Source organism: Eretmochelys imbricata, chromosome 13 (genome assembly GCF_965152235.1).
Source record: "Eretmochelys imbricata isolate rEreImb1 chromosome 13, rEreImb1.hap1, whole genome shotgun sequence".
NCBI classification, from domain to species: domain Eukaryota; kingdom Metazoa; phylum Chordata; order Testudines; family Cheloniidae; genus Eretmochelys; species Eretmochelys imbricata.
The window spans coordinates 4005401-4030642 of record NC_135584.1 but is presented as its reverse complement, the minus strand read 5'-3'; the positions used below and the strand labels follow the sequence as shown (position 1 = coordinate 4030642).

The following is a 25242-nucleotide window of genomic DNA, read 5'->3' as shown; positions in this document are numbered from 1 at the left end:
CTATGATCTGCCAGTATGGGTCACTACTAGTGCAATACATTTCTTATTGCTCCACAAGAGCCAAGCACCTACATAGAAACAGAGGAAGATCCCGGACGACTGGAAAAAGGCTAATGTAGTCCCCATCTTTAAAAAGGGAAGGAGGAGGATCCTGGGAACTACAGGCCAGTCAGCCTCACCTCAGTCCCTGGAAAAATCATGGAGCAGGTCCTCAAGGAATCAATTCTGAAGCACTTAAAGGAGAGGAAAGTGATCAGGAACAGTCAGCATGGATACACCAAGGGCAAGTCATGCCTGACTAATCTAATTGCCTTCTATGACGAGATAACTGGCTCTGTGGATGAGGGGAAAGCAGTGGACGTGTTGTTCCTTGACTTTAGCAAAGCTTTTGACATGGTCTCCCACAGTATTCTTGCCAGTAAGTTAAAGAAGTATGGGCTGGATGAATGGACTATAAGGTGGATAGAAAGCTGGCTAGATTGTCGGGCTCAACGGGTAGTGATCAATGGCTCCATGTCTAGTTGGCAGCCGGTATCAAGCGGAGTGCCCCAAGGGTCGGTCCTGGGGCCGGTTTTATTCAATATCTTCATTAATGATCTGGAGGATGGTGTGGATTGCACCCTCAGCAAGTTTGCAGGTGACACTAAACTGGGAGGAGAGGTAGGTACGTTGGAGGGTAGGGATAGGATACAGAGGGACCTAGACAAATTAGAGGATTGGGCCAAAAGAAATCTGATGAGGTTCAACAAGGACAAGTGCAGAGTCCTGCACTGAGGACGGAAGAATCCCATGCACCGCTGCAGACTAGGGACCGAATGGCTAGGCAGCAGTTCTGCAGAAAAGGACCTAGGGGTTACAGTGGACGAGAAGCTGGATATGAGTCACAGTGTGCCCTTGTTGCCAAGAAGGCCAATGGCATTTTGGGATGTATAAGTAGGGGCATTGCCAGCAGATTGAGGGATGTGATTGTTCCCCTCTATTCCACATTTGTGAGGCCTCATCTGGAGTACTGTGTCCAGTTTTGGGCCCCACACTACAAGAAGGATGTGGAAAAACTGGAAAGCGTCCAGCGGAGGGCAACAAAAATGATAGGGGACTGGAACACATGACTTATGAGGAGAGGCTGAGGGAACTGGGATTGTTTAGTCTGCGGAAGAGAAGAATGAGGGGGGATTTGATAGCTGCTTTCAACTACCTGAAAGGGGGTTCCAAAGAGGATGGATCTAGACTGTTCTCAGTGATAGCAGATGACAGAATGAGGACTTATGGTCTCAAGTTGCAGTGGGGGGAGGTTTAGGTTGGATATTAGGAAAAACTTTTTCACTAGGAGGGTGGTGAAACACTGGAATGCGTTACCTAGGGAGGTGGTAGAATCTCCTTCCTCAGAAGTTTTTAAAGTCAGGCTTGACAAAGCCCTGGCTGAGATGATTTAGTTGGGATTGGTCCTGCTTTGAGCAGGGGGTTGGACTAGATGACCTCCTGAGGTCCCTTCCAACTCTGATATTCTATGATTCTATGAAGATCCTCCTACAACTAGCTTTTGTACATTGCATGTCAGCAGCATCCAATGCCCCAAACTGGTAGGAATAGTCAAGATGGCAACAAGCAAGCAATCTCTATCAACAGCAAAATTAACAATTTGAGATGTTGGGTTTTAGCAGTGAAGAAAATCTAGATCCTAACATATCAGCCTTCCATCAGTGGAAGTACACATTACCACACATAATGAAGTTAATTATTAACAGTAATAAATTCAGGAACAGAATCCTGTCAGAGAGAGCCTGTAAAAGCTGCCAACATTGTGATGATTAAAACAATGGATGATGAACTAGGTGTGGTGGTGCTGTGGGAAAAAAAGGAGATGGGTTTGGCTGCTGTATTACTAGTGACAACCAAATTAGTCACTGACAGATTTCTTTGGCTCAGCATTGCTTGAACAGTAGCATTCTGTCTGTGCTGGTTTCTATGGAAATTCCCCACATTTGGTCCCTATTTTCATCTCCTTGTTTCCTTCTCTTTAGTTCCAGACAGTTTTGCATGCTCTGTTTTCTTATTACGCCTTTGAGGGGGAGTAAAAATGGTTACTCACTTCTCGTAACTGTTGTTCTTAGACATATGTTGTTGACATCCATTCCAATCAGGTGTGTGCGTGCGCACGTGCACGTTGGCTGGAAGATTTTTCCTTTAGCAGCATCCCGGGCCATCCTGGGTGCCCCCTGGAGTCACGCCTTCATGACACTCAATACAGAGCCCTGCCGACCCGCCACCCCTTCAGTTCCTTCTTGCCAGCTACTCCGAGAGAGGGGTAGGAGGGAGGGTATTAGAATGGACACAAAGAACACATCTTGAAGACCAACAGTTACAAGGAGTGAGTGCTTGTTCATGTCCATTCCAATCAGGTGACTCCCAAGCCAAGTTCAGGAGGTGGGGTTGGAGCTGTCCAGTGATTGGAGTACTGCTCTTCCGAAGGCCACATAGTCTCTGGCCTGCTGGGTAATCGCATAATGCACGACAAAAGGGCGTATGGAGGACCCCATTGCTGTTCTGCAGATTTTCTGGGTGGGAACCTGAGTCAGGAACGCTGTAGATGAAGCCTGTGCCTTGGTAGAGTGCGCAGTGATCGGAGGTGCGGGAACATCTGCCAGGCTGTAGCACTCATGGATACAGGACACAATCCATGATGAGATGCATTGGGATGAACTGGCTGACCTTTCATCCTGTCCGCCACTGCTATGAACAACTGGACTGACTTTCTAAACGGTTTCGTCCTCTCGACGTAAAAGGCCGGTGCCCTGCGGACATCCAGAGAGTAGACTCTCTGCTCCCTGCCGCTGCAATGAGGTTTAGGGTAGAAAATGAGGCGGAAGATGTCCTAGTTGATGTGGAACTGCGAGACAACCTTTGGGAGGAAAGCAGGGTGAGGCCTGAGCTGAACCTTGTCCTTACACCCTCCTGGCCGAGGTTATTGCTACCAGGAACGCAACCTTTTAACAGAGGTAGAGAACAGAGCAGGTTGCTAAAGGCTCAAAAGGGGGCCCCCATGAGCCTAGAAAGGACCAAGCTGAGGTCCCAGGCAGGAACCAGTTGACAGACGTGAGGGTATAACCTGTCGAGCCCTTTAGGAATCAGCTGACCATGGGATTAGCAAATAGCGAGCAGCCCTGCACACCCGGGTGGAAGGCCGAGATGGCTGCTAAGTGCACCCGTACAGAAGACATCGAGAAACCTTCCTGCTTCAGATGGAGGAGGTAGTCCAGAATGTGCAGCACTGGAGCCAGCATTGAGGGCGAATGGGGCTGCACCAACCAGACTGAAAATCTCGTCCACTTGGCAAGGTAAGTGGCTCTCATAGAGGGTTTCTTACTGCCAAGGAGGACCTGTCTAACCTGGTCTGAACAAGAAAGCTCCAACAGATTTAACCATGGAGCTTCCACGCCATAAGATGGAGTGACTGGAGGTTTGGGTGTTGGAGACATCCATGATCTTGTGTGAGAAGGTCCGGGGAAAGCAGCAAGGTAATCGGGGCTCCCATGGACATGTCTATTGGGGATGTATACCAGTGCTGATGGGGCCACGCCAGTGCTATCAGTAGGACATGAGCTCGATCATTGCGGATGTCGAGCAGCACCTTGTGAACGAGCGGGGGTATGGGCGGAAAGGCGTACAGGAGAGAATCTCCCCAGTGGAGGAGGAACGCATACACGCTGGAGCCCATGCTGTGGTTCTGGAAGGAGCAGAACTGCTGGCACTTCCTGTTGCGTCGCGTGGCAAAGAGGTCTAATGGGGAAACCCCACCTCTGGAAGATTGAGATTGCAACATCTGGGCCAAGGGACCACTCGTGGCTGTGGAAGGACCTGCTGAGGTGGTCCACCAGCTCGTTCTGAACCCCAGGGAGGTACGACGCCTGCAGGGGAATTGAATGTTCTACACAGAACTCCCACAGCATGAGGGCTTCTTGGCACAGTGGAGAGGAGCGTGCACCCCCATTTGTTGATATAGAACATTGCTGTCATATTGCCTGTCATGACTGATACACATTGCCTGGTTAGGTAAGGACAGAATGTCTGACATGCTAGGTGCACTGCTCTCAGTTCTCTGACATTGATGTTGACATGCAGATCTGCTTGTGACCAGAGGCTTTGAGTTCTGCAGTCTCCCAGATGAGCTCCCCAGCCCAGGTCTGATGAGTCCATCACCAGAGACAGCTGTGGGGCAGCGAAGAGGACCCTTGAGTACACCTCCTGAGCGTCGAGCCATCACAGGAAGGAGTCGAGGACCGGGCGAGGCAGGGTCACAATCCTGTCCAAGCTGTCCCGGGCTGGGCAATACACTGACGAGAGCCATGACTGGAGAGGTTGAAGCCTGAGTCCGGCATGCTGCACCACATAGGTACAGGCTACCATGTGCCTGAGAAGTTTCAGGCAGTTTCTCACTGTAGCGATGGGGAACTGCATGATGCCTCAGATTATGTCGCTGAAGGCCTGAAACCTCGCCTGTGGCAGGTATGCCCTGACTTGGGTCGAGTCCAATACTCCCCCTATCAACTCTAGCCTCTGGACAGGAGACAGAGTCGATTTCGTTTCGTTTAGGAGTAGACTCAGTGATCGGAGTCTCTCAAAGCTGACTCGGATAAATGTGACCTGAGACTCCACTTGGGTCCTGGAGCGGCCTTTGATCAGCCAGTCATCAAGGTACGGGAACACCTGTACCTGGTGCCTCCGCAAGAACGTGGCAACAACTGCCATGCACTTGGTGAATACTTGAGGTACTGCTGACAGGCCGAACAGGAGGACAGTAAATTGGTAGGGTGTACCGTTGACCACAAACCTGAGATACTTCTTGTGGGGCTGAGTGACTGCGATGTGAAAGTATGCGTCCTTCAAGTCGAGGGCGGCATACCAATCTGCTGCATCTAGCGAGGGGATGATGGGAGTTTCTTCACGAACCTGCTGAATTTTCGCAGGTCCAGGATAGGCCTGAGGTCACCTTTGGCTTTCGGTATTAGGAAATACCGGGAATAGAAGCCCTCACCCCTGTGCTCCAGAGGAAACCCCTCCACTGCCCCTAGCGATAGAAGCAACTGCACCTCCTGGATGAGTAGATACTTGTGAGAAGGGTCCCTGAAGAGGGACGGGGAAAGCGGGTGGAAGGGTGGCAGGGTACAGAATTGGAGGGAGTATCCCCTCTCTACTGTGCAGAGCACCCAGACGTCCGAAGTGATATGGGACCATGCACAGTAGAAAGGGGAGAGTTGGGAAGAAAAGGTAAGGCAGGGTAGATCCAGTTTCTGATTTGGTGCGCCGTCCTCAACTGCACCTTCAAAAGGCCAGTTTAGGGCCAGAGGGCAGCATGGGCTGGCAAGAGCCCTGGCCTGAGGATGGGTGTTGCCTCCTCCTGCCACTCCTGTTCCACCTCCAAGAACCATCCTGTCGGTTCTGCTGACAGAATCTCGGAGGAGGTCGTGGTCTGAAGTGTCACTGCTGCATGGTAGGAGTGTGCAGACCCAAAGACTTGAGGGTGGCTCATGAGTCTATCAGGCTGTGCAGCCTCTTGTCTGTCTTTTCAGATAGAAGTCTCACCCTCAAATGGGAGGTCCTGAATGATTTGCTGGACCTCGTAAGGGAGCCCCGAGACTTAGAGCCAGGAACCCCTCGTCATGGCTACCCCAGTTGCCATGACCCTAGTGGCAGCATCTGCAGTGTCCAATGCGGCCTGGAGGGAAGCGCGGGAGACTAGCTTCCCCTCCTCCACCAAGGCCGAGAACTCGGTTCAGGAGTCCAACCGGGGAAACTCTGTAAATTTGGCTATCGCTGCACAGGTATTGTATGAGTACCTGCTGACGATGGCCTGTCGGTTCGAGATATGGAGCTGCAGACCCCCTGTAGAATAAACCTTTCTCCCAACAAGGTCTAGATGCTTAGTCTCCCTGTTTTTTGGGGAGCCCTTGGAAGCCCTCTCTCTCATGCTGGTTAGCAGCATCCAAAACAAGAGTCAGGGGGTGGGAGTATAAATGTTCGAACCCTCTGGAAGGCATGAAATAACACCTCTCATTGTGCTTGGCAGTGGGTGGCAAGGAAGCTGGGGTCTGCCACAGTGTCTTGGTGGTGTCCACAATGGTTTTAGTAAGTGGAAGGGCAATACGTGAAGGTCCTGAGGGTGCAAGGATGACCACCATGGAATCAGCCTCCTGAACTACCTCCTCGGCCTTAATGCCCAGACCCTGAGCGGCCCTGCACAGCAACTGCTGCAGCACCTTGTTGTCCTCAAGCACCAGGGCTACGGCCGTACCCATCAATGCTTCATCCGGTGACGAAGACGAGAAAGCTTTTACAATGAGCGGATGCTCCCTGCCATCCGCCCCCAGGGGGTCCCGAGACTCTTGGGGCAGTGCTGGTGCTAGTGGTGTGCCAGACGGTGCCAGAGCTGCAGATGCTGGACCAAGAATCATCGAATCTCAGGGTGGGAAAGGACCTCAGGAGGTCGTCTCGTCCAACCCCCTGCTCAAAGCAGGACCAATCCCAACTAAATCATCCCAACCAGGACTTTGTCAAGCCTGACCTTAAAAACGTCTAAGGAAGGAGATTCTACCACCTCCCTAGGTAACGCATTCTAGTGTTTCACCACTCTCCTAGTGAAAAAGTTTTTCCTAATATGCAACCTAAACCTCCCCCCACTGCAACTTGAGACCATTACTCCTTGTCCTGTCATCTGCTACCACTGAAAATAGTCTAGAACCGTCCTCTCTGGAACCACCTCTCAGGTAGTTGAAAGCAGCTATCAAATCCCCCCTCATTCTTCTCTTCCGCAGACTAAACAATCCCAGTTCCCTCAGCCTCTCCTCATAAGTCATGTGTTCCAGACCCCTAATCATTTTTGTTGCCCTTCGCTGGACTCTCTCCAATTTTTCCACATCCTTCTTGTAGTGTGGGGCCCAAAACTGGACACAGTACTCCAGATGAGGCCTCACCAATGTCGAATAGAGGGGAACGATCACGTCCCTCAATCTGCTGGCTATGCCCCTACTTATACATCCCAAAATGCCATTGGCCTTCTTGGCAACAAGGGCACACTGTGACTCATATCCAGCTTCTCGTCCACTGTCACCCCTTGGTCCTTTTCTGCAGAACTGCTGCCTAGCCATTCGGTCCCTAGTCTGTAGCGGTGCATTGGATTCTTCCGTCCTAAGTGCAGGACCCTGCACTTACCCTTGTTGAACCTCATCAGATTTCTTTTGGCCCAATCCTCCAATTTGTCTAGGTCCCTAGGGTATCCTATCCTTACCTGCCACCGCATCTACCACTCCTCCTAGTTCAGTATCATCTGCAAATTTTCTGAGAGTGCAATCCACACCATCCTCCAGATCATTTATGAAGATATTGAACAAAACCGGCCCCAGGACCGACCCGTGGGGCACTCCACTTGATACCGGCTGCCATCTAGACATGGAGCCATTGATCACTATCCGTTGAGCCCAACAATCTAGCCACCTTATAGTGCATTCATCCAGCCCATACTTCTTTAACTTGCTGACAGGAATACTGTGGGAGACCGTGTCAAAAGCTTTGCTAAAGTCAAGGAACAATACATCCACTGCTTTCCCTTCATCCACAGAACCAGTAATCTCATCATAGAAGGCGATTAGATTAGTCAGGCTTGACCTTCCCTTGGTGAATCCATGCTGACTGTTCCCGATCACTTTGCTCTGGTGTAAGTGCTTCAGGACTGATTCCTTGAGGACCTGCTCCATGATTTTTCCAGGGACTGAGGTAAGGTTGACTGGCCTGTAGTTCCCAGAATCCTCCTTCTTCCCTTTTTTAAAGATGGGCACTACATTAGCCTTTTTCCAGTCGTCCGGCACTTTCCCCGATCGCCATGAGTTTTCAAAGATAATGGCCAATGGCTCTGCAATCACAGCCGCCAACTCCTTTAGCACTCTCGGATGCAACGCATCCGGCCCCATGGACTTGTGCATTTCCAGCTTTTCTAAATAGTCCCTAACCACTTCTTTCTCCACAGAGGGCTGGCCACCTACTCCCCATGCTGTGTTGCCCAGTGCAGCAGTCTGGGAGCTGACCTTGTTCGTGAAGACAGAGGCAAAAAAAGCATTGAGTACATTAGCTTTTTCCACATCCTCTGTCACTGGGTTGCCTCCCTCATTCAGTAAGGGGCCCACACTTTCCTTGGCTTTCTTCTGGTTGCCAACATACCTGAAGAAACCCTTCTTGTTACTCTTAACATCTCTTGCTAGCTGCAGCTCCAGGTGCGATTTGGCCCTCCTGATTTCATTCCTATATGCCCGAGCAACATTTTTATACTCTTCCCTGTTCATTTGTCCAATCTTCCACATCTTGTAAGCTTCTTTTTTATGTTTAAGATCCGCAAGGATTTCACTGTTAAGCCAAGCTGGTCGCCTGCCATATTTACTATTCTTTCGACACATTGGGATGGTTCGTCCCTGTAACCTCAATAGGGATTCTTTGAAATACAGCCAGCTCTCCTGGACTCCTTTCCCCCTCGTGTTATTCCCCCAGAGGATCCTACCCATCAGTTCCCTGAGGGAGTCGAAGTCTGCTTTCCTGAAGACCAGGGTCCGTATTCTGCTGCTTCCCTTTCTTCCGTGTCAGGATCCTGAACTCGACCAACTCATGGTCACTGCCTCCCAGATTCCCATCCACTTTTGCTTCCCCTACTAATTCTTCCCGGTTTGTGAGCAGCAGGTCAAGAAAAGCTCTCCCCCTAGTTGGCTCCTCCAGCACTTGCACCAGGAAATTGTTGGCGCCATCATCAGTATGATGGGAAGAACTGTCGATGGAGCCAGTGCTGATCTGCTCGCAGGTGCCGATGAAGGCGGAGGGCCCGTCGCCGACATCAGCACTGGGGCAGTCAGTGCCTGCGTCATAGCCGACGTCGACAACAGTGCCAGTGTGGAAGATGGGCGCAAGGACGCTGCCAAGATTGGTGCTGCTGTCAGAGGCATTGCGCTGTGGGCACGCACCGAGGGCAGATGCGTAGCCGATGGCGGGACAATGGTGGCTGAGGCCACAGAAGAAGTTGCGGAGCGGTGACCTTAGGTTCCTCCCTGTACTTGGTGAAAGGCCCAGGGAGTCCAGAAAGGCCACCAAGGTGGGTTCTGCCACTGCGGAGGCCATGCCTGGGGCTCCCTCCTGTCTCTCACGGACCTCTATCTGTGGTTCCTGCTTCTCCTGGAGCAATAGGAGTCGGACTCTGACTCCGAGGTCTCCGAGACTGAAGACCATGGGGGAAGCGAGCCTCGGTGCCTTAAGCGTCAAGACCTTGGGGAGCGGGTAGGCTCTTTGTCTGAGTGAGCTGGTGGCGAGGGGCATGGAGAGGGGGGGCACCTCAAAATCACAGCCAGCTTCCCTCTTGACTGCATCGCGGGACGGGTCCACCACTGCTGAAGGTTCTTTCCTCTTGGGGGGGGGCGAGAACGGCACCATAAGGTGCAGGAGGTCCTGAGCAGCTTAGTAAGCTTCTGGCATTGAAGGGAGCTATAGCTGCGACCGAGGGAGGGCCAGACTCAGCTCCCTCACTTGGGCAGGAGTCGACATGGCCCCAGCAGGGGATCCGGAGCTGTGGCCCATCTGGGGTCTCACGTCTCTGGATTTAGCCGGAGGAGTGCAGCTGTCCGGCTTCTTTTTCTTCTGAGGCACCGGTGAGTAGGATCACTGCCTGCTTTCAGCTGGGCCTCGTGAGGTGCCTGTTAGTACTGACATCTCGGGATGAGTCCTTTCTCGGTGCTGAGCTTGACAACGGTGCCAGGGCACTCCGCGTCAAGGACGAAGCGTTGGGAGCCAGGCCCCCTGAGCCCGGGTCAGAGTGGGGGCATAGGGCTGCCTCCACGAGGATCACCTTAAGCTGCTGCTCCCTTTCTTTAAGAGTTCTAGGGCAGAACTCGTGGCAGATCTTACTGCGTCCTTTTGGTGGACCTCCCCTAAGAACCATGATGAATGTGGATCGCTCTTCAGCATGCACTTTGCACAGGCCACACAGTTTTTAAACCCTGGGGACCGTGACATAAAATGGCTCCAGGTAGGTGTGCGGGGGAAATCTACTAAGAACTCTAATACTAAGAAGACACTAAGGTAACTATATACGAGTACAGAATGCTCTTGCTAAGCAAGGGCTAAGGAAAGTTCCAGCCAATGGTCACTGGCGGTAAGAAGGAACTGAAGGGGTGGCGGGTCGGCACGGCTCTATATTGAGCGCCATGAAGGCATGACGCTAGGGGACACCCAGGCCGGCCTGATGGATGCTGCTAAGGGAAAAATCTTCCAGCCATTGTGCATGTGCACACACATGATTGGAATGGACATGACCAAGCACTCAACGAACTATTTTTACAAGATCTACAAATTCTGATGCTATTACCCTTGAGATATCGTGGTAATTATATTGTATGCTTCACTTACTCCACACAACACACTGTGGAAAGGAAAAAACTCAGTGGTATCTTACATCAAAATAAACTTAAATGGCAGGCCATCTAAGTTTCTTGGACTAGCAATACACTATCATAGGACCATATATTGTCACCCATTATTGTAGTATCTGAGTGCCTTCCACATAAAATCAACAGCAAACTTCATGGACTCTCTGGCACGTCTCCTTTTACATGGTAAAAACTCTTCGATGGGTAGTGGTTTTGGTTTACTGAGTATCACTAAAAAGGCTACATCTGCCCTGGTTAAACCCAAACAAAAGCAGTCTTAACCAGGGGAATGTATATAAAGTTGAACTTAAAATGGATGAAAAATTATCAGGATATAACTGCTTTGAATATTTTCAAAAGGTAATTAAAATAAGAAAATATGTATGATGTGCAGAAAAACTTCTCCCTCACCCCAGAAACTTCAAAAGGATTAGCTCTTTAAACACCCATTCACAGAGGTGAAATAATGGTGCCAAAACAACTGTGCTACTCTGCTAGGTAAATAACTTTCTTGTAAAGAACTGATAAATACAAAAAGCACTCAAAGCACGAAACTACTTCTTAAAGTTCTATAAACAGGTTTTTAAGCAAAAAATGACATTACAGAATAGAAACAGAACAAAAGGAGGAACCTTAATTTCAGGTCTTCACTTTTCTAGGCAACAGCACTTATGTTTCTTTTTTCCCCAGCATAGAAATTCTCTGCTTTTTTCCAGATTAGCTAAGCACAAACTGAAATGTAGAAGCAGCATAACATTTCTCTATAACCTCACCTTCTGCTGCTTCCTGTTACTAATTAGAAACCTGTTGATCTAAGAAGTGAACTTTGCAGATGACTTTTTCCACAAGCACTCTCCTTTAAACAAAAATCTGATACACTGATACCCAAGACTTCACAGCAGTATTTAAATGAAAGAGCTGATTACCTTTTTTCATAGGTAGAGCTGAGCAGACCTCCGTCTGGTCCCTTGGGAATTATCCCCACCCAGATCTGGTGTTTATCAATAACATGTGGATTTTCCAAGCAAACGGGGAAAGGGCTGAGGAAACAGAAGAGAGAGATGATCTCTAACATAAGAATGGCCATACTGGGTCAGACCAAAGGTCCATCTAGCCCATTATCCTGTCTTCCAACAGTGGCCAATGCCGGGTGCCCCAGAGGGAATGAACAGAACAGGTAATCATCAAGTGATCCATTCCCTGTCACCCATTACCAGCTTCTCGCAAACAGAGGCTAGGGACATCATCCCTGCCCAGCCTGGCTAATAGCAATTGATAGACCTATCCTCTATGAATTTATCTAGTTCTCTTTTGAACCCTGTTATAGTCTTGGCCTTTACAACATCCTTTGGTAAAAAGAGTTCCACAGGTTGGCTGTGTGTTGTGTGAAAAAAAAAAAAAAAACTTCCTTTTGTTTTAAACCTGCTGGCTATTAATTTCATTTGGTGACCCCTAGTTCTTGTATTCTGAGAAGGAGTAAATAACACTTCCTTATTTACTTTCTCCTAACCAGGCATGATTTTATAGACCTCTATCATATACCCCCTTAGTCGTCTCTTTTCCAAGCTGAAAAGTCCCAGTCGTATTACTCTCTCTTCATATGGAAGCCGTTCTATACCCCTATTAATTTTTGTTGCCTTTTTCTGAACCTTTGCCAATTCCAATATATCTTTTTTGAGATGGGGCAACCACATATGCACGCAGTATATAAGATGTGGGCATACCACGGATTTATATAGAGGCAATATGATATTTTCTGTCTCATTATCTATCCCTTTCTTAATGATTCCCAACATTCTGTTCGCTTTTTTGACTGCTGCTGCACATTGAGTGGATGTTTTCAGCGAACTATCCACAATGACTCCAAGATCTCTTTCTTGAGTGGTAACAGCTAATTTAGACCCCATCATTTTATATGTATAGTTGGGATTACGTTTTCCAACATGCATTACTTTGCATCCTCTTCATACCAGTTCTAAGCCATCACTTCATTTCCAACCCCAAGCATTCAAAAATCGTGAGATAAGTCCTGTGAGATTGGTTTAGGGCTTGTCTACATTACCCGCTGGATCGACAGGCAGTGATCGATCCAGTGGGGGTCGATTTATCGTATCTAGTCTAGACATGATAAATTGACCGCCAAGCGCTCTCCCATCGACTCCGGTACTCCACCAGGGTGAGAGGCGCAGGCGGAGTTGACGAGAGAGCATCAGCCGTCGATTTACCGCAGTGAAGACACCGTGGTAAGTAGATCTAAGAACGTCGACTTCAGCTACGTGAATACTTAGATCGATCCCCACCACCCAGTGTAGACCAGGCCTTACAAACAGTAAATAATGCCATCTAATGACTTCATTTGCACACAAAGAAATGAACTTACATCTGCATTTCCATGGTGAAGGAGGACAGTGGGGAGAGGGTCCCACTAGTGAGAATGATTGTCCGGACTCCCTGACGGACCAGCTCATGCATGCTGTACCCGGGGCTGAAACACCAGTAGCTCAAGATCTTTCCTGTATCAAATAGAAAATAAAACACTAAGAACTGAGATCTGTCTATACAGTGAAGACTATGTGTCTGAGTTGCGCATGGTGCAAACCAGAGTTTGAGGTTCTATAACTGGAGATGGGCACAAACAACAAAGCCAGAACCTAGAGCTAAGCTTTCATACCTGTTTAGGGATGTCTGGACCTGGGGTTTGTGCTTCAACTTGTCTCTGAACTTAAGTCTGCCAATTCAAAGCAGGATTCAAAGGTCAACACCCACCCAAATTTCCGTAGTTTCTAATTTCAACAAGAGACTGTTATCTTCATCAAACACACAGTCTACTAAGGACGATTCTGCGAACCAGAGAACCAAGGTTGATGGCATCACATCAGGCACCATGTATAGAGAAGTTCCCAGAACTGGCTCAATCCTATGAATCCACGGTTCTCTGGGGCATCCCCACAGGCAGCATCAGGGTCAAGATGTGCACCCCTTCATACACTGATGGAGAGTGTGAGAGCACAGTGTGCTCGGGTATTTTTATCCATCCTGGCAACATGATCGAAAAGCATGCAAGATCACTTTTGAATATAAGGAGTGACTGAAGGAAGGCCTGAGACCGTTGAAGAGCCCAAATACGTCACCCATTACACATACCTTAAATTAGGCCCTCCTGATCCAAAGACAGTAATTGCTACATCTTTAGGGGAGCTAACTGAAAACTTCCAACCCTGATCAAGCTGTGCTTCTCAAGTGAGTCACTCAGTACCCATCATTAGAGGGGGGAAACTTATTTTAAACCTATGTTTTATTCTCTGCACTGCTTCCCACACACAGCCCTTTGGGCAAACACACCCAGGAGATACTGAAATCCTTGGAGATTTATGTTGACTGTGAGCAAACCTCTTCACTATACACCAAAACTGGTGCATATTAGCATGGTGGAGGCAGTCTTTAATTGGACCTGTATCTGGATAGGTCTGGGAGTCTGCCCACACAAGGTGAGTAGACACACTCACGCAAGGAGCATAGGTAATCCCAGGTGAGGAGGATGCTGAGGGTGAGAGAGGGAGGCTTAGAGAGAGGACACACCCCCTTTCAACTCTTAAGCCCACCCCTGAAACATCCTCTGTCTCTGAACATGCAGGGGGCTTTCACAGTGTCAATTCCATGGATTCTGGAGGAGCCAGGATTGGACCACAACAGCTACAGTCTGTGGTTCCTCAACTAACTGTGACTTTTTGAGCATAAGGGTAGCCCAAAGCCAGAATTTAGCCCAAGGTGTTGAACTCTTTTTAGTGAGCTGAGCCAAGACAGATCCCCATAAAACCCGAGACAAAGTGACACTTTTCAGGCACCTGACAGTATTCCTACAGACTATCCTAACAGGAGCATTACAGCACTTATGTGAGGAAATATTTGCTTTTGGCTATTTTTGCCATCTGTAGGATTTGTATATGTTGTACGTCTACTAACTAGTTTGTCATGAGTAATTTTTTTGTTTTGAAGGAGAGGTAAAGAAAATATTTTGTCCCTGGTAAACTGTGGAAGATTTTCGTGACAATTTTGCAAGGCTGATGTATACAAAACACCCAAACAACGTAAAAAAACCAAAACAAAACCAAAACAAATGGCCCAGTTTGCTCCGCTTCCCCTCCCCCTCCCCCTCACAATGAAGTTTGTTCCGAGGAGAATTCCTGTAATAGAAACTAAGATTACACAATATCCAAAGAAAACAAAACATGCAAGTTATAAGAGAACCATGATAACATTTAGAACTGACATCACTAAAGTCAACACTTATTTCATTGAAATACTTAGAAGAGGCAGTCCAAAAACATTAGCTGAAGTGCTATGACTACTGATATTCCTAAAAATAAGTTGGTTTTTGGCCTCAAGATGAATAGTTCTACCTGGAAAAAACAAACAGCCTCCAGTAGTTAAGTGCCAAAATTATGAAACCAGATACCGACAAAACAAAACAAGAAACTCTTAATGCATGTCTACACTAGAAATGGAAGTGTAATTTCCATCTCAAGGAAAGATGTGTTAGCACTTATCAAGCCAGTGCACTAAAAATAGCAGTGTAGCTGCTATGCAGAGAGTGGGAGGACAGGCTAGCTACCCAGAGTACGTTTCCATCTGTGATCTTAGGTACGTACTTGTGCGGCTACCCCTCCCACGGCTCAGGCTACTGAGGCTGCACTTCTAGTTTTAGCTCACTAGTCCTAATCCAGCTAGTGCAGGTATGTTTCCTTGAGCTGGACATTACATTTTCCAATTTCAATGCAGATGTATCCTTAGAGAGGCCTCCAGACAACCAAATAATTTCCTTCTAGCACTGTGTACCATCTTCTGTAGGAAACTTAAATACAGGGACTCTAACATAACTTCTGAACCTTAATGCTCTAACCAGAGATTGTCAAAAGGTCTGTTTTGTTTGCTCTGATTAACGGATATATATAATTATTTTTTAAAAGGGAGACTATATCCTCACTAAATCCAACTTGGAGCTGGTTTAGTGGCTGGGGGAAAGCCTTAAGTTCAGAGAGAAACTTGGCTTCTGAATTCTGTGTTTAGTTCTGCAGCAGGGTTATACTGGAGATGGTGCCAGCTACAAGATATAAGGAGCGGTAGTAACAACAACAGAAGAAAACCCTATTTAATCATGAAAGGCTTAAAATTTACAGTTAAGGCTGAAGATCCACCATGACAGCACCCAGTTGTGCTTAAGTATGGAGGTCTCACAAGAGGGTTACCTCATAGAGCATATTGATACTGTGATGCTGCTAACTGGCATGGCACCTCTAGTAAAATAAGCATGGGAGATTTAATTCCAAAGGGTAATTTTTCTGGCACATTGCAAGAGCCTGATGATAGGGGCTTAGAATGAAACAACCAATTACAGTGCTGCAGCCAGAACTGAAAGGTTTCTACTGAGATAACAACTCAGAACATTTACAGGTACTTTACCCCTGCAATTAAAAACAGGCAGCTAGCCTGTGCCAGCTGACTTGGGCTCCAGCTCAGGGGCTGTTTAACTGCAGTGTAGGCACTTGGGCTTGGGCTGGAGCCCAGACTCTAAGACCCTGTGAGGGTCCCAGAATTCGGGCTGCAGCCCAATAACATCTACTGTGCAATTAAACAGTCCCTTAGCCCAAATCCATGTCAGCTGGCATGGGCCAGCTGTGGGGTTTTAACAGCAGTGTAGACATATTCTATATAAACAATAACTTATTCTTAGAAATAGTTTTACATAGAAAAAGGCCAAGGTGTTGCCTTCTATTTGTTATATCAAAAATGTGTCCACTGTGTAAGCTTGCAAACCCAGTTCTCTGTGTTTGCGCCCATGCAGACGATGCCCCAGTAATGTACTTCCATTGCCACTTAGAGACACCACAACTCTACCTGACCTGTTGTTTAATACCAGGCTTTACACAGAAGGACAATGACTATAATTCAGAACCTTCAAGGCTCATTGAGCAGCAGTTTATGCTACAAAGACAGTTAAAAGACAAATAACTGCACTGGCTTGCAAAGATTCCAAGGAGCCAATTAACCTCACACCTTATTGGCTCCTGAAGTTAAGTCTTACAAAGCTAGTGCTGCAGTCTTAATCAAGCTTTTAACAGCAGAAAAGCGTGCAACAAGGAAGACTAAAGGCAAGAGCAAAATCTCAGTATTTCCCCCCAACCACCATGGGTACTTTTTCCACTTAGGGCTAGTCAACACAGTTTTGTATGGGTATAACTATTTCAGTTAAGGGGCTGATTTTTTAAAATAGTTATACCTGTTCAACCTCTAGCAAGGACAGTGCTTTATGCCAGTATAGCTTATTCCCTTCCTACAGAGGAACAGGTGTACTGGTATTAAGCACCTCTGAAGTGATTTCACTGTGTCCACACTAGAGGGTTTATATCAATTTAACTGATTTAATACAGTTAAAGCAGTGCAATTTGTGTTCAGGCAAGCCCACAAAGTTCCCTAAGGAGCTACTCTGTTTTGCCTTCCCACCCAGCACAGCCATTTTTACATTCAAGGAAGACTTTGTGGAACTTCATGCACAGCCCTGAGATGGCACTCCCTAGCCTGCCAGAGAGCTCCCCGTTGAGTGACGTGAGACACTGCTGACTGAAATACTTGCTGTACTAGCATTTTCAACCACTCGGACAGTTTCCAGTATTTATTTTATTTAAGTCAGGGAAGGCCTCGTTAACCGGCTTTTGTATTAACCTCCCATCACAGCCCACTCCTGCACCTTCTTTTTTTGTTACTGATGAACTCCACAGGTCTGTCCTCTGGGTTTTTTTCTGATTACTGGTATCCATATGAATGTGCACCTGTGGAAAAAATAGGTACATGACAACATCTTCCCACAGACTGTTGCAGAAATTAGATATCTGCACCCCCATAAGCCTGGGTCCAGCCCTGGATAATTGAGGTTCACCAGCAGTTCTTACAATGCTTACAGTGTTTGGTATTTGCCTTTCCTCATTTCTCTCCCACCCATCCCCCTCAAAAAAACCACCCAACAAGAACTACAGGAACACACCACCACCCAAATTGCCATTTTGAACCAATTTGTTAGAGCAGGATTTCCTGGGCTGCATAAAGCAAAGGCAAAGAATACAATTGTTTAGTATGGCTCTTGTTACCTCCCATTGGAAAGCAGTGTACAGACTTACAAGGAGAAGATTATTCGAAGGAGATGGTGTATATAGGGCAACAAAAATATTAAGTCTTGAGAATAAAATTTCTGAGGAAGAAAGACTGGCTTTTCTTCATTTGAGGTGAAAAGTGACCCTACCTCAGATGATTTCAAAATGATAAAAGCAAAGGAAAAAGCCAAAAGAAAATGTTCACATAGGTAAAGAGATCAAAAACTACAGGGCAACCTAAAAATTAGTAGTTTGGAGTTAAGGAGGAAGACCAGTAGAATAATTTCAAATGTGGGGTAAACCCATGGAGTAAACTGTCAGGGAAAGTGATTGATGCTAAAAGTATGAATGACAGACATTCTTTCTGGAGAAGGAAAGGATTGAGGGGGGTTTGTTAAAAATGCAAGAAGGTAGGGTTAAGATCAGCCAAGAGAGGGCAGGTTTACTGGGCTAGAATTTCTTCCACAGCCTTACCATTTTAATGTCTTACATTTCTCTACCAAAAGGAGTCTGTAGCACAGAGAATGCAGGTGGGAAAGGGGCCTGGGAGTTGCGTGCTACAATTAGAAAGTGATGCCAGACAACAGGGAGGCTAAGTGTTGATGTCTGCAATCCTCAAAGTCTAAAGAAAGGAGATCTAATGCTTCAAAGGATCAGACCCTTTCCAAAATACCTTCAGAGCATCTGCCAAGATTAAACACACAATTCAATTTACCAAATGCAGTAGGAACCAGGTTTATGCAAACCCCTCATTCAAAAATACCCATTTATCCAAAATTAAGAGGTGTCCTAACATTTGGTATTGCATTGAAAGGTAAGTGTATCCCATCTCCATTTATCAGAATAAATTACATTCTCTTCTTCTCTTTTGATAGACGGGGTTTTACTGTATTTCGTATGGGAAAAGAAAAATAAATAGTGTAATAGTTAATTCAGTTCTTTGTCACGGGAATCAAGTTTAGCACTTCCCAAACTCTGTGCAGGACAGTTCATTTCAAACCTTTCCATGCACATGTCCAATTCTTTGGGGGTGGGGGGATTTGACACAGTTTTACTGGTGAAGTATGTCTCTCTCTTGGTAGATAAACATGAAGGAAGAGGAGCGTCCTGTTTTCAAAGCAAATGCACTTTGATGCATGGACTCCCTATGCTGGAATGAAGAGGATGAAATCCACTCTAGGCCTTGTGAATAAAAAGGGTATTCAGAGGACTATAAGTGGGGCTGCAAAACTTGAGCCACCCAAGAGATTAGTGTAGGAATATATTAAGGCCTAGTCTATACTTAAAAGTTAGTTCAACATAGCTATGGCACTCGGGGATGTAAAAAATTCAGATCCCTGAGCACCGCAGCTGTGCTGTCCTAACCCCTGCTTTAGATGCAGCTAGGTTGATGGAAGAATGCTCCTGCTGACCTAGCTACTGCGGCCCAGGGAGGTGGAGTTCCTACGCAATTTAAAAAAACACCCTTCCATCAATGCAGGAAGCATCTACACTATGATGCTACAGCAGCATAGCTATGGTGCTGCAGCTGTGCCGCTGTAGCACCCATAGCGTAGACCTGGCCTAATTCTCGAACAAAAACATGTGGCATCAAAGTTTTCCCATAACTCACAATTGCCGCATCTTCCTGCTTCCTAGGTTCTTAGGAGAAATTTAAGAGCTAAAAATCAGACGTTCCCTTCTTCCTGGAACTTGAGCAATGGATTCTAATCTCAAGCAGTACTCGAAGACTTGAAATCCCCTTGGCTCCCGCCTGTAGGATTTATACATCCTCATCTCCTGGAATTCAACAACATACTTTGATGTTACACTGCCCACTTCCACTGATTTCTGCACTATCTGCTCTTGACTACAACAGCCCATCCATGAAACACCAGAAAGGAAGAGAAAGTGCCAAAACACATCAAGCATCCCATACCTTATAATACTTGGATACTGATTGAACTGGCATGGAGCTGGATGTGCCTTCTGGAGGATCAGTGTTAAAAACAATCTAAGAAACAGATGGATAAAGCACAGAAAATTTTAACAGATGCCTCCAGCAAAATCAGTAATGTGTCAAACAATTATGCAAAATGATTGCTGCTGCAATAACTTTAAGTATCTTTATATCTTTCAGTATTTGTTTTTTATACTCAGGTGCTGTAAGTCTGTTCAAAAAAATAAGACGCAATGGTGAAAATATCTTTGACAATCAGGACAAATATGTTTAAATTCTAGCATATTTTTAGGTTCCCATATGGACTTCACTGTGAGTGGAAAGTACCTGTGACACTATTAAGTAGAAGGGAAAAATAAGTATTAAAATGTATAACCAGAATCTAAAAGGGTTTGCTAGTATTTAAACAAATTTGTCCTGATTGTCACCATTGTCTATTTTTACGAACAGAATTACAGCACCAGAGTACACAAAACACATATTTGCAAGCACAAATGGATAGTTACAGAACTAGTGAGCCATCTGTGTGAACAAATACCAAATTTATGCAAGCAACACAAGTAACAGTGCATGTGTAAGGTCTAGATAATATTTAGTCCTGCATCAGTGCAGGGGACTGGACTAGGTGACCTATGGAGGTCCCTTCCAGTTCTACATTTCTACGATTCTATGTTATACACAATTGAATATGATTTTGATTAATTTTATGATGAGTAGAAACACTCTACAAATACACAAGCTGGCAATGATGCAGGCTACAGCTGCTTTGAGAAAAATCCCTTTGAATTTCCTGACTTGTGCTTAAAATTTCAGCCACGACATACTGCCCAAACAATTCACTTTTCAGAAAAAAGCAAAATAAATGCTGCTGTCAAACCTATTTCCACCTCTCCATTTGCACAGCACCCAGCATAGTCTCTAAATGCCACATGCAAAACTAATAGAAGTATCAGCTCTGCTCTGAAAGGACTGTGCATCTCCACTCTTCCTGTGTTTCATGTATTTTATTAAATGACAATGCTTTTATTAAACATATGGGATTGCAAATTCAAATAGATGGTCAGCATCAGTTCAATAAAAATAGCTGGTTATAAACACTGGTGAATAACTGTAATATTGTAAGCCAAGTTTCTGGAGACATTTAAAAGGCATTAACAGTGCTCATGAGAATACAGTTCACAGTAAAAGGAAGGCGTTTCCCATAATAGTGAAGAAAAAATAAAAGCAGCATTCCTGGAAAGCATAACCAATGAAAATTAACCTTCCTGTGGCCAAAAGGGGTTTTAGCAAATGTCTTTAAAAACCTTTTTTTTCCTAACAAAAACAAACACATGATACATCGAAAAGTTATAGCTCTGAAAACAGGGTCATATGACAAGGAAGCATTGAGGCCAAGAGAATAGGGGTCTGAACTGAGTCAGGAATCCCAGCTTCTATTGCTGGTTCTACCACTCAATTGCTGTAGGACACTGGGCAAGCAATTCAACCTCTGTGCCTTATCTTCCCCACATGGGGATAATGATATGTGCCTTCCTTTATAATTCACTGAGATAGATGGATATAAAGTGCTACCGTTATATCAGAGCATACACATGATATCTATTGAATCTATATAGAAATACAACAACCTTTACACAGCTGGGCACATTTCACACACATGAATGCATGAACGGCTCAGCTTTACAAACCAACCTTCTACTGCCCCAGTGATCTGAGGGACCAGAATTCAAATGCCTCACTTTTAGAGCTTCCAGAATTTAGGAGTGCCCATCTCACCAGACATGATAGGAGCAGCTGGGTACATTGAGAGTTAGTAGCAACTCCTATGGAGTAGATGAGTAGCAGCAAAGAAAGGTTCTAAGGTGCTCAAAATTGAGTAAATTCTGGATGAGGTGGCACTTGCCTAACAGGCTCATTTCAACCCAAAGTTACTGGTACACTTTTGACGTGGGTAAAACTTGACATGACAAATCCCATAGATTCCCCACTAAACCTCCTCTTTGTGCTGAGCTTCTGAACTGTGTGTTCCCAAATAGATTGACTGTTAGGAATGAGATCCACTACTGCTGTCTGAAAGGCAGCCTGATTCATCTGCTGAGGAGGCATTGAGCTCAGTGCTGCTGACCAAAACCAAGACACGTTCCTGCCACACATCCAACTTAGCAGGGTTCTAAGTTTCAGAACAGTACTTGACCTGAAGCTCAGTGTGACACTACTTTGATCCCAAATCTGATTGTACAGATAGAAGTTGTTTAAGGTGTTGATGGCCTGGAGCTGGCAGACTGATCAGAATACAGCTCTATGTCTGATTCAGTGGTTCTCAACCCATTGTGGGCCGCCTATGCAGCTCTCTCTCTGTTATGTGGGCCGCATCCACACAATATATATATTACCTGTATGGCCCTGTGGATGTCACATGGGCCACAGCTGTGTGCTGATAGGGCTGCAAGTGGCCAGCAGGTTGAGAACCACTGTTCCGATCTTTGCCATGCAAGAGGAAGGGTTAATACATTAATTCTGCTCTTTCAAGTGACCTCCAGGGGGAGCATTTTCTGTAATGTGCTTTTGGAGATCTTCTTTCTGGCAGCTGTAAACAATGTAGACAATGGCTGCTGGGAGGAGGAAAAGCTAATTCCTTTTAGGGTAAGAGGTGAATCAATTGGTGGAAGAGGGAGGAAAGATACTGTGATGAATGAGCTGCCTATTCTGTTGTACGAAGCTAGTTCTTTTTTCTTAGAAAAATACAGAATAGAAAACAAGATCACCCCTTCCTGCCAAATTCCAACTCTAGAAGAAGAGGGAGAGTTTATTCAGCTGCCAAAGCATACAATTCTTGATGGAAAAACTAACAAACAAACAGTTATTGGGAAATTCACTATTCCCACTTATGTTTCCAAGAATCACCAGTGAAGTGAAGACACATTAACTACTTGAATGCTGCCAAATGATCCAATGACAGGTGACAAAAAGCATTTCAGGTACATCACTTGGAAACAGCAACATTTCAGGTTTCAGAGAGGTAGCGTGTTAGTCTGTATCAGCAAAAACGAGGAGTCCTTGTTGCTCCTTAGAAACTAACAAATTTATTTGGGCATAAGCTTTCGTGGACTAAAACCCACTTCTTCAGATGCATGGAGTGGAATATACAGTAGGGAGGTATAAATACACAGCATATGAAAAGACAGGAGTTACCTTACCAAGTGGGGGGGTCAGTGCTAACTAGCCAATTCAATTAAGGTGGAAGTGAGCTATTCTCAACAGTTGACAAGAAGGGGAGGAAATCACTTTTGTAGTGCTAATGAGGCCAATGTAATCAAGGTGGTCCATTTCAAAACAGCTGACAAGAAGGTGTGAGTATCAGCAGGGGGAAATTAGTTTTTGTAGTGACCCATCCACTCCCAGTCTTTATTCAGGCCTAATTTGATGGTGTCCAGTTTGCAAATTAATTCCAGTTCTGCAGTTTCTCACTGGAGTTTGTTTTTGAAGTTTTTTTGTTGAAGAATTGTCACTTTTAAGTCTGTGTGAGTGTCCAGGGAGGTTGAAGTGTTCTCCTACTGGTTTTGAATGCTATAATTCTTGATGTCAGATTTGTGTCCATTTATTCTTTTGCGTAGAAACTGTCCGGTTTGGCCAATGTACATGGCAGAAGAGCATTGCTAGCACATGATGGCATATATCACATTGGTAGATGTGCAGGTGAACATGCCCCTGATGGTGTGTGTCACTGAACAAGACGTTTAAGAGCACAGTATCTGGTGTAATTATAGGGAATGCTGGAGCCTACAAAATGTAACATTATTCCCAGTAAAGATGAGAGTAAGTAACAGCATATAAAGTCTTTGGCAAGAATGGAGACTGCAGACTGACATATATTGTCCTCCCCAGATTTAGGAAAAAAAAAAATTAACTGCTGGTACTATATACAGACAGAAAATACAGGGGAGGCCATTTGAATTAGAAGGCTGTTAACATATTAAGGTGCTTTGGTAATTAAAAAGCACATAAGAAGAGTGGTTTATGCTGTTACAAAATGCAGAGCAGTGCATACAGTTATCCAGTTCAGTTTTCAGATAAAGTGAATTTCATAGAATTTGTTAAATGTTCCTGTTGTCCCTCATGCTACTCCCCTCTGACATAGCAAAAGTGCCAGAAATACTATCCCCCTCCTGCCTGTCTTTACTAGTATTTCTGGCCCTTTTGCTCTTCCTACAATTTAGTTTACGCTTACAAGCAGCATCTTCTCCCAGGAAAAAGTCTGTGTGGCACATGACTTCTGAGTAAAAAGAATGAAAGTTAACTGCTGGGGTGCAGGGGGGACGGGACGGGACTACTAGCCACTAAGGAAAGTCCATAGAGCTACAGTGAATGGAGGGAGTCAGGGGGGTCTCAACCAACTACAGTCCTTAGCGTCATTGGAGTGGAAGGTGGGAGTAGGCCAACTACTGACTATACAGGGTCACTGGTTTCATCGATTTTTCATTTAGTTTAAGTGTCACTCATCAATCTGAATTTATTTCTTGAATCTCTACCTGGATGTCCAAATGTCTACACTGAATTTATCAATGATTTCTATATATTAAACAATAGAGCAACAAGCAAGAACGAAGCAGCAAGACACGTATACAAATCTTTATAGGGATTACCACCACCTCTCTATGAAAGGCCAGAGGAAAATCTGTTTTGATCCAAAAGGAAAAGGAAAAGTTGGGACTGTGCTCAGTCAAATTTCACTATCAGCTTTCAGGGAAAGTTCCAATTAAATTTGACATACAGTGACTCAATTGAGGAGACTGCCGTGAAGTCATCAAAGTCTGGAAACAAAGTGACGCCATCCGAAATGTCAGCAACCGTTCCAAAATTAAAACATTACAGTTATGATGCTATTCAGTTGGACCTCTCAGCTCTCCAAACTTCATTGTGTACTTTGTCAGTATAGCTCAGAACAAGAATGTTGGCCAAATTTAGAGGTCAGCTAGGAAATGAATTTCAGTTCACCAATCCACAGTATCCTCTAAGCTCTGCAACTACTGCCTTCCTCAAAGACATATTTATATTTTCTAGTCCTGCAACAGGAGGGAGATTGCTAGTGCAGTGTACTCAACCATGTTCTTTTGATGTATTATTGAGCTGTAGCTGTAAAACATTGTATAGCTGTTCTATTTTAAAAGTTCCTTACATTCAATAAATAAATCAAAAGAACAGAGTTAAGATTATCTACATTTTCCCCTCCCCAACTGCAGCTTACTCTTTCATGGGAATCTCTCTTCTAATCAAATACTGCTGGCTGAACATGCTGTTTGCACAACTCAGCGATCCAGCTCCTCCTGGTGGAGGTTAGAAACAACTGAACCATACTTTAATCTGACACCTCTAAAAGGGACGTTTATATATATATGAATGTTTAAGATTGCCTCTCCCCATCTCATCATAGTGCAGAGAAATATCAATGGATTTTTACTTTCCTTTATTTCCTACTATGTCATATATCAGAAGTACACAGCTGCTTAACTCTTTTATAGCTGGCTTCTGAATGCCACAAATCAATTCTGTATTTCCTGTAAATGAACTTTCAGTCCACAAGATGCCAAGAAAAGCTGGTCCTGGAAGTTGAGAAATGAAACTCACAAAGAGGTTTCCTTTAGAGACTATTCTCTGTATGCAGAGGAAATTTAGAAGTGTGTCGATTTAGATGTTTTTAAGTAGATTC

General features: G+C 45.4%; 1 protein-coding gene across 7 annotated transcripts in view; it reads right to left on the bottom strand.

Annotated features, from left to right (window-relative positions):
* RTEL1 (regulator of telomere elongation helicase 1) overlaps nucleotides 1-25242 on the bottom strand; it is a 118017-nt gene that overhangs the window by 67706 nt on the left and 25069 nt on the right. For 6 of the 7 annotated variants that reach the window (XM_077832237.1, XM_077832236.1, XM_077832240.1 and 3 more), the window contains exons 15-18: nucleotides 19515-19589; nucleotides 17197-17278; nucleotides 12832-12964; nucleotides 11378-11491 (exon numbers count right to left, since the gene is read on the bottom strand). In XM_077832237.1, coding sequence (XP_077688363.1) covers nucleotides 11378-11491; nucleotides 12832-12964; nucleotides 17197-17278; nucleotides 19515-19589 — 404 coding nt within the window. The remainder of the gene's footprint in view (nucleotides 1-11377; nucleotides 11492-12831; nucleotides 12965-17196; nucleotides 17279-19514; nucleotides 19590-25242) is intronic. The other variant, XM_077832239.1, reaches the window with a different exon arrangement.